At 40.8% G+C, this 13,002-nt stretch overlaps 1 protein-coding gene across 5 annotated transcripts in view; it reads right to left on the bottom strand.

Annotated features, from left to right (window-relative positions):
- RSF1 (remodeling and spacing factor 1) overlaps nt 1-13,002 on the bottom strand; it is a 165,599-nt gene that overhangs the window by 53,177 nt on the left and 99,420 nt on the right. For all 5 annotated transcript variants that reach the window (XM_089331464.1, XM_002708674.6, XM_089331447.1 and 2 more), the window contains one exon: nt 8,381-8,535. Coding sequence is in view for 4 of the 5 variants with exons in the window: in XM_002708674.6 (XP_002708720.3) it covers nt 8,381-8,535 (155 nt within the window). In the remaining variant the exon portion in view is untranslated. The remainder of the gene's footprint in view (nt 1-8,380; nt 8,536-13,002) is intronic.

Here is a 13,002-nt window from a genome sequence, read left to right on the forward strand (position 1 = left end):
ATTTTCATACAAACCTAATTTTTTAAAATGTCAGATCAGAGGTGATTTGGTTGGAACCAGGTTAAGATGCTCATGTTCTTTAATAGAGTGCCTCCTGACTCCAGGTTCCTGCTAATACAGATTCTAGGATGCACAAGTGATAGCTCAAATGACTGGGTTCCTGTCACTCACATGGGAGACTGGGGTTCCTATCTCCCAGCTCAGGCCACTGGTGCCATTTGGGGAGTGAACCAGCCAATGAAAGATCTCTTTCTCCGCTTTCCCTCTCCAGGTTCCTGCTAATGCAGACCTAGGTGGCAGTGAAGATGGTTGAAGTAACTGGGTTCTTGCTACCCATGTGAGAGTGCAGACTGAATTCCTGGCTATTGGCTTTGGTTCCAGCTACTGTGGGCATTCAGAGAGGAAATCAGCGAGTGGGAGCTTTCTCCCTCTCAAATAAATAAATGTAAGTTAAAAATAAATTAAAATAAAAACAGAACTACCATGTGGCCCAGTGATCCCACTATTTGGGTCTTTACCCAAAGGAAATAAAATCAGCTTGTTGAAGAGCTATCTGCACATTACATTCACTGTAGGATTAACCACATCCATTGATGCATGAATGGATAAAGAAAGCAGTGCACACACACACACACACATAATGAAATACTACTCAGCTTTAATATCTTTAGTGTATCCATTCTATTTTTTATTTATCATTAAATTAATTACTTGAGAGGCAGAGAGACAAAGGGCTCTTATCCCTGGTTCATTCCCAAATGCCTGCAATGGCCAGTACTAGGTGGGGTTGAGGCTGGGGAGTGAGGAACTCCATTACTTGAGCCACCACCGCTGCCTCCTAGGGTCTACATCAGCCAAAAGTGAAGTCTGGGGCAGGAACAGGTATTAAACCCAGGCACTCCCAAATGGGACACAGGCATCACAAGGACAAAATCTGTCCCTGAGCCTTTAAAAAGAAAATTCTATCATTTTGATGAGTCAAACTGACAGAAGCTTTGAGGAGAATGATGGTTACCTGTGGCTAAGGACGTGGTGGGGCTTGGGAGAAGCTGGTCAACAGATACGTTTCGGTAAGGAGGAATGAGTTCAAGATATACTGTACAACATGGTGGCTATATTGAAAGCTGCTAGAAGAGTAGACTTTGAATGTTCTTACAGTGAAACAGTAAGTATGTGAGGTAATATATATACTGATCAGCTTTATTTAGCTATTCCACACACAAAACATCATGTTGTAGACTATAAATATATACAATATTTGGTCAACTAAAAACAAGGACATGAATTTTTAAACCCTGCAATTTGACACCCTGGGCTCTCCTGATCACAGTGAGACTCCTGGAACTTCTGATTGCTGAATTCTTATGAGATACTGGGTTCCATAGAACATGAGGCTTTTAAGACACTGTATTTCTGTATCTACTCAAAGTGGATCCCATCTACTTGCTCTGGGATAAGTCAGTTCTTAGATAGCAATATGAACCACTGCACGAATGACTAAAGGGACTACTACTCAGCACTGCATGTGGATGGCAAGCTGTGAACCCTATCCCAGAATGATCTTGGACTGATACCAAGTGTGGCCTGTAGTATTCTTATGAATCTATTACTTAAGAGGAATCTAAGAAGATTCCTGATGCATACAGGAGAACATGAAATCACATTGTACACAGAAATACTCTATTGTGCAAACTATTCATTAGCTAAAACTTTGATTCATTTAAGGTCAAGCTGTGAGCTTATCCAGTTCACAAGCTGAGTTTCCGCACTATGCCATATTCTACTTTCACTGTTTTTATGCAAAAAATAGCCCAGATAATGATACAGTAAAGTGACCGAAGTTCTTTATCTTTTTCTTTTAATTAATTTATTTATTTGAAAGTCATAGTTACACAGAGAGAGGAGAGGCAGAGAAAGAGAGAGCTAGTCCATCGATGGTTTGCTCCCCAGACAGGTGCAACAGCTGGAGCTGCACCAATCCAAAGCCAGGAGTCAGGAGCTTCTTCTGGGTCTCCCACATGGGTACAGGGGCCCAAGGACTTGGGTCATCTTCTAGTGCTTTCCCAGGTCATAGCGGATAGCTGGGTCAGAAGTGGAGCAGCTGGGATTCGAACTGGTGCCCATACAGGATGCTGGCACTGCAGGTAGTGGCCTTACCTGCTGTGCCACAGTGTCAGCCCTGTGAAGTTGTTTTATGTTTAAAAATCTCATGTTTTGGGCAGGCATTGTGGCATATCCCATGTTGGAGTGTCATTTTGAGTTTCATTTATTCTGCTTCCAATCCAGCTTCCTGTTAACATGCCTGGGAAGGCAGCGGAAGATGGCCTTAGTACTTGGGATCCTGCCACCCATGTGGGGGACTTGGATGGAGATTATGGCTCTTGACTTAAGCTCGGCCCAGCCTATTGTGGCCATCTGGGGAATGAACCAGCAGATGGAAGCTCTTTTTTCTGTTGCTCTGCCTTTCAAATAAACAAATGTCAAGAAAAAAGTCATTTCTTTCCAAAACACCGTCATTTTGAATTTAGGCTCCATTGTCAGGAATTATGTTCACAATGACCAAAAGAAGAATACATGTAGATTACATTTTCTAAATTTGAGCCATCTACATTTATTTTGAAAAATTTTCCTCTTCAACAGATTAAAAAAGCCATTTCCTGAAGATGGGCTCATTAAAGAATCACATCCACATTATTATTATTTTTTTTTTTTGACAGGCAGAGTGGACAGTGAGAGAGAGAGAAAGGTCTTCCTTTACTGTTGGGTCACCCCCCAATGGCCGCTGTAGCTGGCGCGCTGCGGCCGGCGCACCGCGCTGATCTGAAGGCAGGAGCCAGGTGTTTCTCCTGGTCTCCCATGCGAGTGCAGGGCCCAAGCACTTGGGCCATCCTCCACTGCACTCCCGGGCCACAGCAGAGAGCTGGACTAGAAGAGGAGCAACCAGGACAGAATCTGGCACCCTAACCAGGGCTAGAACCCAGGGTGCTGACGCTGCAGGCGGAGGATTAGCCTATTGAGCTGTGGCGCTGGCCCCACATCCACATTATCTACAGTCATATTAAGATTCTCATCAGTGTTACAAATACAGCTAGGTTGGGACACTACATTCTGTACCAGAGTGCCTCAGACTGAGTCCCACCTGTGCTTGAATCCAGCTTCCCAGTGCTAGTTTGAGTTCTAACTACTCTGCTTCCTACCCAGCTTCCTTTAAATGTGCCTAGGAAGGCAGCAAATGATAGTCCAAGTACTTGGGTTCCTGCCACCCACAAGGGAGACCCAGATGGACTTTACCTGGCCCAGCCCTGGCTACTGCAGGCATTTGGGGAGTGAATCAGCAGATGGAACATCTCACTCTGTTTCTGTTACTCTGCCTTTCAAAAATTAAAAGAAGTAAAGATATTAACTACGATAGAAAATATAAAAACTGACTTAACATCTCCTGTGTGTTTCCAGTAATTCATTCACTACCCATAAGAGTATTTCCAATTACGCTGACATGTTGAAATGTTCATTCTAGTTTCATACAAATAATTTTTTACTGTCTACAAACTCCACATAAAAGAAAGATATAGATAAGCATGCACTATTTTTCTCTTTGGAATAAATAAGCTACATACCATAGCATTAAAAACAAAATTTAAGATTTCAGTACTCCCTGACCCCTCTCAATTTCTTCATTGGAACTTTTTCCATTACCTGTCACAGTTCTCAGTATGGACTGTTTTACAATATATGTTATGGACTAATTGTGTCTCTTCTCCCCAGATTTATAAGTTGAAGCCCTAACCTCCAATGTACCTATAAGCAGAGGCCAGGAGAGGTAATCTGGGAAGGAATGATGGTTAAATGAGGTCAGAAAGATTGGGCCACAAGATGACTGACACGGTGCTCTCATATATAATTAGTGCAAGAGCCACCAGATCACTTTGTCTCTGTACAAAGAAACAGAGGATACAGTGATAAAGTGATCATCTGCAAGCCAGAGTCCTCATCAGAAACCGAATCTGCTACTTCAAGCTCCAGAACTGTGAGAAAATTTCCACTGTTTAAATCACCCAGTCCATGGCACTTAGTTATGGCAGTCCAAGCAGACTCACACTGTAAAGTGTACTTTGCCATGTTGAATTTAAACTTTATATCAGATACCATGCTTATAATGAGCAAAGGCAGATCATCTGTGGTTATTTTACTTACAATCATAGTCTATCTTTCTGCAAACAATCACCATCTCTCTTCTATTTATACTGACATATGGAATTTTCAATCTAACTTTGATTATTTAATATTGATAAAGAGGTGAGAACAAATATTTTACTTTCACATTAACTATGCTACAAGAAAAACAAAATTTAAGAGTAAACACTAAGTCCAATTTTTGGAGGGTAAAAAAAAAAAAAAAAGAAATATGGTGAACTACAGACTGTGAATCCCATCTTAGAGGGAGCAACTATTACTTGGCCAAAGCACAGTTCTGATGGTCTGTAGCTGTCAACTCTTCAAATTTTCAATTTTTGGGGGCTGGCGCTGTGGCATAGTAGGCTAGATCTCCACCTGAGGTACTGGCATCCCATCTGGTTGCCAGGACACTGGCTGCTTCTCTTCCAATCCTGCTTATGGCCTGGGAAAGCAGTGGAAGATGGCCCAAGTGCTGGGGTCCCTTTACCTGTGTGGGAGACCTAGAAGAAGATCCTGGCTCTTGGCTTCAGATAGACTCAGCTCTGGCTGTTGCTGCCATTTGGGGAGTGAACCAGCAAATGGAAAACCTTCCTCTCTCTGTAACTCTACTTCTCAAATAAATAATTAAAAAAAAATTTCAATTTTGGATGTGACAGCAACTCAAATTCTTAAAAAGTACACTTATGAAAACCTGTATTCCCTCAATGCTGCATTATACATATAGCCAAAAAGTGAAGACAACTGAAATGTCCATCAAGTGATGGATACCAAACGTGGTATATTCACAGAGAGGAATACTGCTCATCCATAAAAAGGAGTATGTATTGACATATGCTACAAAACAAAGAAACTTTGAAAACATTAATGCAAGTCAATGAAAGCAGACACAAAAGGCCACATATTGTATTATTCTATTTACATTAATAGTCCAAAAGACACAAATACATGGAGATGGAAAGATTAACGGTTTCCAGGGGATGAGAGTGGGGAGAAATGGCAACTGAGTGTCAAATGGATACAAAATTTCTTTGTAGGCTGATGAAATTAGATTTAGAACTGGAATTAGACAGTGGTTATGGTGGCACAACAGAGTAAATCATGAAAACCACTGAATTACATACTTCAAAATAGTAACTTTTATCTTAGCCTCTTTAAAGCTGCACTATATAAAGCAAGATAAACATTATTTTGGACCAACTTTAGCCTGTAAACTTCCAGCTGAGAATTCTATTCTATACTAGAGACTCTCAAATGATACTCCCTTATCTGTTTACATGTAGTCAGAAGTATATGACTGCAAGAAGTAACAAAAGAACAGTCTTTTTCCAATGCGTTAAACCACAACAAAAACAATGAAGATAAATTAAAGGTTAGTTGAGTTTCCCTTAACATTGCTTTCTTTCCCCAGCAAAGATTATTTTTAACTTTTGGTTCCTTCTAATTTAAAATATGGTATCGAATATTGAGTGAAATAAATTTCAAGGTGTTCACTAAGCCCAATAGCTTTCAGTTCTACACATACTAGACCACACTAAATGACACCTAACATTAACTTGAACATCTACCACAATCTGAAATTACAACTCAACAAGTATATAAAAGTTTTAAGTTTTGTGTTGTGATTGATCCTAATATAAATGGGATGAAAGTAAAAACTCCCAGAAAATCTCGGAAAAAGCCTAAAGAAGGTGGGATTTCAGATGGCTTTTGAGGTATAATCAAATTTTACACTGGTTGCTGGTGTTGTCACATCGCAGGTTATGGTGAAGTTTGCAACCAACGCCAAGCTTCCCATGTCCAAATGCAGTTTCAAGACCCAGCGGCTCTGCTTCTGACCCAGCTCCTAGCTAGTGCCCAGGGAAGGCAGAGGAAGATGGCTCAAGTGCCTGGGTCCCTGCCAGCCACATGGGAGACCTGGATAAAGTTTCAGGCTCATGGCTTGGGCCTGGCCCAGCCCTGACTGTTGTGGTTATTTGGGGAGTGAACCAGCAGATAGAACTCTCTTCTCTTCACTGTGTGTGTGTATTTGTATGTGTGTGTGTGAGAGAGAGAGAGAGAGAGAAAGAGAAAGAGAGAGAGATACTGCTTTTCAATAAATATATCTTTAAATTTTTATACCAAGGATGGGATGGGCACATTTTTGCTTTACTGTTCTAAGTATGTTAGACAATCCTTAACAATGTTGCCAACCTTCAAGCTATTCTTCCCAAGTCATATCACTCCCCAACTGCATCCAGTGGCTATGTTTGCTTATATCTGAAAGTAAAGCAAATAGTAAACAAGAATCATATTTCTTTGATCCTGCCATGGAACAGACCACAATAAGTATCCCAAGAGGATGCAGTGAGAGAGCTTTGGGGCTAAATAATGTGATCCACTCCTACCAATTACATACAAGTGCAGCACTGAGAGTGCACAGGGGCTCTGCAGACAGACTCCCTAGGTTTTAATACTGAATCTAACAATAGACTGTGTGACCTAGAGGAAGTTATTTAAATCACTTTGTTTCACCTCCCTTGTCTGAGAACAGGAAATGATAATGTATAATCATCCCCACCCTTATTTATGTCATTTTTTAGATGGTTTTACTTTCTGAGGTTTCAGTTAACCACAGTGAAAGTACAGTCTGAAACAAGAAAAGTGAGGGGTGGGTGCTATGGCGCAGCGGGTTAAAAGCGCCGGCCTGTAGTGCCAGCATCCCATATGAGTACAAGTTCGAGTCCTGGCTGCTCCAGTTCCCACACAGCACTCTGCTAATGGACTGAGAAAGCAGTTAAAGATGGCCCAAGTCCTTGGGCCCCTGCACCCATGTGGGAGAACTGGAAGGATGTCCTGGCTCCTGGATTCCGATGGGCCCAGTTCTGGCCATTGTGGTCATCTTCCAGTGGATGGAAGATCTCTCTGTCTCCACCTCTCTCTCTAACTCTGCCTTTCAAATAAACAAATCTTAAAAAAAAAAAAAAGTCAGTATATTATAATAAGATAGTGCACCAGCTGTAGTGGCCATTTGGGGGGAGAAACAACATAAAGAAGACCTTTCTCTCTCTCTCTCTCACTCTTCCTGTCCAAAAATAAAAATAAAAAATAAAAGAAAAACTGTAGTACTACTAGAAGCTCCCTCAAAGTATTGCTAAGAGGATTCAATGTAAATTCATATGCAGCATTTGGTAGACTACAAAGAACACAGAATGTGCTCAACAGATGGTAGCTGTCGTTACTGTCTGTAGCAATCCCCCCTCAGCTACTCTGAGACCCCACAGAGAAATTTTAGAATAACAAATTAGTAAGAGCTTTACTGTACTAAGAAAATAGTTTGTTTTGTTTTGATTTCTTCTTTAGAATACACAACAAGGGGTTGGCTGCTTGGGACATCCACATCCCATATTGGAGTAGCTGGGTTTGAGTCCCACCTCCACGTCTGACCCAGCTTCCTGCTAATGCACACCCAGGGAGGCAGCAAGTATTGGCTCAAGTGGGTCCCTGCCACCCACACAGGAGACCCGGACTGAGATCTGGGTTCTTGGCATTAGCCTGGAACAGGCCTGGCTGTTGTGGGCATTTGGGAAGTGAACCAGAAAATGGAAGATTTCTATGTTGGTCTCTTCTCTCTGCCTTTCAAATGAAAATAAATAAGTTTTAAAATGCATCTCCCATCAACACCAGTGTCAATTTTAAATCCTCCTAATAGGAGTAATAGTATTATCCTGACCATCGTTTCAGGTTCACATTCTCTCTGATCTTCATTTTAATAATGTATGGGAATAAGAGAATAAATCAATATGACCAAACTGTATAACCAAAAAAATAGTATAAATCCAGAACTAGTCCTTGGAGAACTAAAAATATAAAATTCAGCAGATGATCAGATTTCCTAAATTTACTACAGTTAGTGGAGTAGCCTACAAATTTAATCTTAGAAAGAAATAAACTTTCAAATAATAAAACTGTATTACAAACAAATCCACAACAAATATTTGAATCATGTAAACAAGTGGAACGAGTACTTGAACCCAGGCACTCTGATATGTGATGTCAGGGTCCCAAGCAGCACTGTCAGTTGCACAGACCACCCACTGTACATCCTTATATGGGAAAGTTCTCGATGTTTCAAACGGGGATATACAGAATTATATGCTTAGGTAGCGGAGTGTAAGAAAACAGAAGAGATTACAAAACAAAGCAAAATAAAACACACAAAAAAAACCTTGTTTAGGTGTTTCTTCCTCCTTTTTAGTCTCTTCATCCTCGAGGCTGGGACTCTCCCGGGAAGAGTTGTCCTGTTGGCTAGAGTTTTTCAACAGTACAGGATCAATCTGTGCTTTCAGGAGTGCAAGGGTCTCAGCCAACTCGTTTCGATTTCTAAACAAGGGAAAAAATATATCATAAACATCTTTCTTCTGTTCTAAAGAACTTTCTGAATGAATAATACTTATCAGAAAAACAAAAATCCAAAAAACACCCCAAACACTGCTAAAGTAGCCCTAGGTGAATTTTACTAAGAAAGAATATATATTTTAAATATATAGTTCAAAGAGAAATTGCTATTCTCCCTTCTGATTAGAATGGCGATTCAATCTCTTTGGTTGAAAAGAAAACAAAAACACAAAGTAAATGCTTGATCACTTTTTAAGTATTATATAATCTTCAAGGAAATGGAATTAATGTGAAACTTGATTTAAGAAGTCTTTTATAACAAAATGATTCAAGTTCTTGATTATTTGAGAAATACGAATTTGTTTCTACTATAATAATATAGTATATATAATATAATATATATATTATAATAATACTATAATAGCATTTGATGTTGTAAAATTATGATCCAGAACTTTGAGTAATCATGGCAAAAGTAAGCTCTAATAAACATGTCTAGAAACATTATGATGGGGCTGGCATTGTGGCAGAGCATTTAAGTTGCCACAGAAATACCAGTATCCCACGTAGGAGGGAGTGCAGGTTCAAGCTCGGCTGGTCCCATCTGACACAACTCCCTACTAATGCACCTGGGAAGGCAACACATTGTCCGAACCAATGCATTGTCGAACATGTTTCCTCCTGGTCTAAGGGTTATAATATGGGTTAGGTGCTAAACTTCAATTCAATAAAAAAATCATAAACACAAACAAATAAAACAAAGTCAAGTGTAGATATCATCTATTGCCAAGTATGGGCTAAGTACCTGGTCTTCCACAGTACAATCTCCATCACAGATCACGTCACATTGCCTATTTTTTTCTCCCAGAAGCACAGTTCCTTAAGAAACAGTACTAAGTCTTTACAGCTACACAGCAGACCACAGTATAAATACAGCAAATATTTTATAAATACTTATATGGTTCCAGAGTTCAGCCACATTATTCTGTTTTCTGAATGAATTCCAAATGACTGAATTCACAAAAAAGAAAACTGAGAGGGACATCATATTTTTTATGGATGCCAAAAAAACTGAAGCTAAGCATTAATTAATAATATCAACTGCAGTGTTAACTGATAAGAAGTTAACATCAGTTGGTGAGTAATAGGTTTTGGGTATTACTCTAGGAGCTTTACATGGAATAGTCCATAAAACCAATATAACCTGATATAACTACCACCATCTGATGGGGAGGTTGAGGTCACACAGAAAGGCAGGGGAAGTTCCTAAGGTTCACCTGGAGTGTAATTTAGCAGGCTGAATTCCAGATACTCTGACTCCAGAGTCAGACATGTTAATCACTGTGCTATATTAGGAGCATATACTTTAGAAATTTCGTTACAGGGCTTGTAATTATGCATATAGGAAAAATATAAACACTATTTAGAAATCAGGTTGTCGAAAATAACCACCAAGACACTACAAATCTTTAAAAAAAAAAACCATGGATGGCTATATGGTGAAATGAACATATGTTAAAGATTCAATTAACCAATTTTGACAAATGTAATCTACACATCACTATCAAGATCAGGAACATTGTTAACAGAGAAAACTCTGTCCTATCCCTTCCTATTGAATCCCTCTTCTAGAACCAGCACCCATACAGATGCCGGTGCTTCAGGCCAGGGCTTTAGCCTGCTGTGCCACAGCACTGCCCCCCGCCTTTTTTTTTTGAAAGGCAGAGTTAGACAGTGAGAGAGAGAGAGACAGAAAGGTCTTCCTTTTGTTGGTTCACCACCCAAATGGCCGCTACAGCTGGTACACTGTGCCAATCTGAAGCCAGGAGCCAGGTGCTTCCTCCTGGTCTCCCACGCGGGTGGAGGGCCCGAGCACTTGGGCCATCCTCCACTGCACTCCTGGGCCACAGCAGAGAGCTGGACTGGAAGAGGAGCAATCGGGATAGAATCCGGCGCCCCAACTGGGACTAGAACCCGGGGTGCCGGCACCACAGGCAGAGGATTAGCCTAGTGAGCAGCAGTGCCAGCCCCCCCCCCCCTTTTTAAGATTTATTTTTGCAGGGGAAGTAGCAGGGGTTAAAGCTTACTCTGATAGCCTTGTCGTTTGAGTTTTGTTCGCTTGTGTTTGTGTTTTACTTTTTTGGAGCAGACAGTTCCAAGAAAGCTTTTGGCTTGTGAATTTAATTTTAAGGGGACAGGCTTTGGACTGAGGGCTGGGCCCCAGGGTGATCCTCAGCCTCTGAGGCTCCCCAAAGAGCTGTGGAGCGTCTGTGCTAGGGGAGACATTTTCCTCTCTTGCTGAATGGGCTTTTCCTTTCCCTGATGTATACAATCTCTTAGTGGCTTATGTCCCTCCTCCCAAAACATGTACTGCACAGTGTTCTGGGCAGTTGATACTTGTGTGGCTATGAGTCTTGGCTATTTTGTTTCCCTGGCCCGGAAGGCTCGTTGATGTTTCCAACCTGGCCTTGGTGCCCTGTCCTGCAGCCCAAGGCACAGGACTTTAAGCTCTTCCCTTACCCTTGCCTGGTTCACTCTGGGAGGTTAGGGATTTGAATCAGTCTCTGTGGGTCGATCCTCTGAGACCTGTTGCAGTTAGGTATTAGTCCCTTGAGCAGGCAGAGACTATGTATTATTTATCACTGACACATGATACTCACTACTTATTTTTCTGGTGTGTGTGATGTTTAGCCCTTGGCCCTGATACCCAGCTGAAGCCAGTGAATCCCTTCAGTTATAAACAAAGCTTTTACAAGTCATTTTTGCTTACACTATAACAGGGTTAACCTGGCCATCTCAAAATTAATTAGGAACTCTGACTAGCAGCGTTAAATTTCTTGATTAAAAACTTAAAGTATTAGTGCTTTAATAACAAAGGTGCTCCTGATGAAAAGATTTGAGAATGATGCTAGTTGGTGCTTAATGAAAATATTTTGAACGAATGTATGTACCAGTTATTGCCATTTCTTTATTATATTGAAAAGTTTTCTTTTAAATAAATAGCAGTTTTTCAGTGTTAAAAAAAAAAGATTTGTTGGGGCCAATGCTGTGGCATAGCAGGTAAAGCTACATGGGTGCCGGTATGGGTCTAGCTACTCCACTTCCGATCCAGCTCTCTGCTATGGCCTGGGAGAGCAGTGGAGGATGGCCCCGAAGTCCTTGGGCCCTGCACCTACGTGGGAGACCCAGAAGAAGCTCCAGGCTTCTGGCTTCGGATTGGTGCAGCTTGGGTCACTGCGGCCAACTGGGGAGTGAACCAGTGATGGAAGACCTCTCTCTCTTTCCCTCTGCCTCTCCTCTCTCTGTGCAACTCTGACTTTCAAATAAATAAATAAATAAATCTTTTAAAAATTGTTTATTTGATAGTCACAGTTACAAAGAGAGCAAGAGTGAGTAAGAAAGATCTTACATCTGCTGGTTCATTCCCCAGATGGCCACAATGGCATGGCTAGGGGAGGCCAAAACCAGGAGCTTCATCTGGGTTTCCCATGTGGGTGCAGGAGCCCAAGCACTTGGGATATCTATTGCTGCTTTTCCCAGGCCATTAGCAGGGAGCTGGATCATAAGTGGAGCAGCTGAGACCTGAACCACCACCACCCACGTGGGATGCTGGCGGCACAAGCAGTGGCTTTACCCACTATACAACACCGGCTCCCACTGAAAGATTTTAAACCAGACTAATGTGAGATTTGTGTTTCAGAAAGGTTCACTCTGGCATTCACTTGGAGGATATCTTGAGAGGAAACGATATTAGCAATCAGAAGAACTATTTAAAGAGTTGCAATTATAGTTTAGGAGAGAGGCCTTACCCGCTATACCACAAAGCAGGTCCCTGCTATGAACAGTCTTACATGAGGCTTTTGTAAATATGTTTACATTTGTCAAATATAAATTCATAGAAGTGAAACAGATGGGTTAAAAGATGAGAGTTGGAAGAAACTGCCAAACTGTTTAGAAAGCCATACAAAACTGCTTCCCAAAGCACTAACACCATCTTAAATTGCCACTAACAAGGGTATAAGAGTTCCAGTTGGTCTACATTCCTGCTAACAGTTGGTTTTTCAACTAACGTTCATTCTCTTCATTGTACCCGACATAAAGTTATGGCTCATCATGGTTTTAACTGGGAATTCTGATACGTAATGAAGCTGGATAGATTTTCATGTGAATATTGGTCTCACGTACACATCTTTATGAAGTAATTACTAAACACTCTGCATAAAACTTTAGCTTCCTTAGTAGAAATGCCAGAAAAGCACCATCTGAAGTCCTCCGTTGATAATCAAAGTAGCACTTGATGATGTCTAGTTTCTCTAAGACAACTATTTGATAAAATCCTTTACAATTAATAATCATACACTATACACTATAATTTTGTTAAATTCAAATACTATGCTTATCTTTATCATTCTTTTTTTTGTAAAGATTTATTTTATTTATTTTGAAAGAGAG

Source organism: Oryctolagus cuniculus, chromosome 1, assembly GCF_051225735.1.
Source record: "Oryctolagus cuniculus isolate XC-2025 breed Fujian yellow rabbit chromosome 1, ASM5122573v1, whole genome shotgun sequence".
Taxonomy (NCBI): Eukaryota; Metazoa; Chordata; class Mammalia; order Lagomorpha; family Leporidae; genus Oryctolagus; species Oryctolagus cuniculus.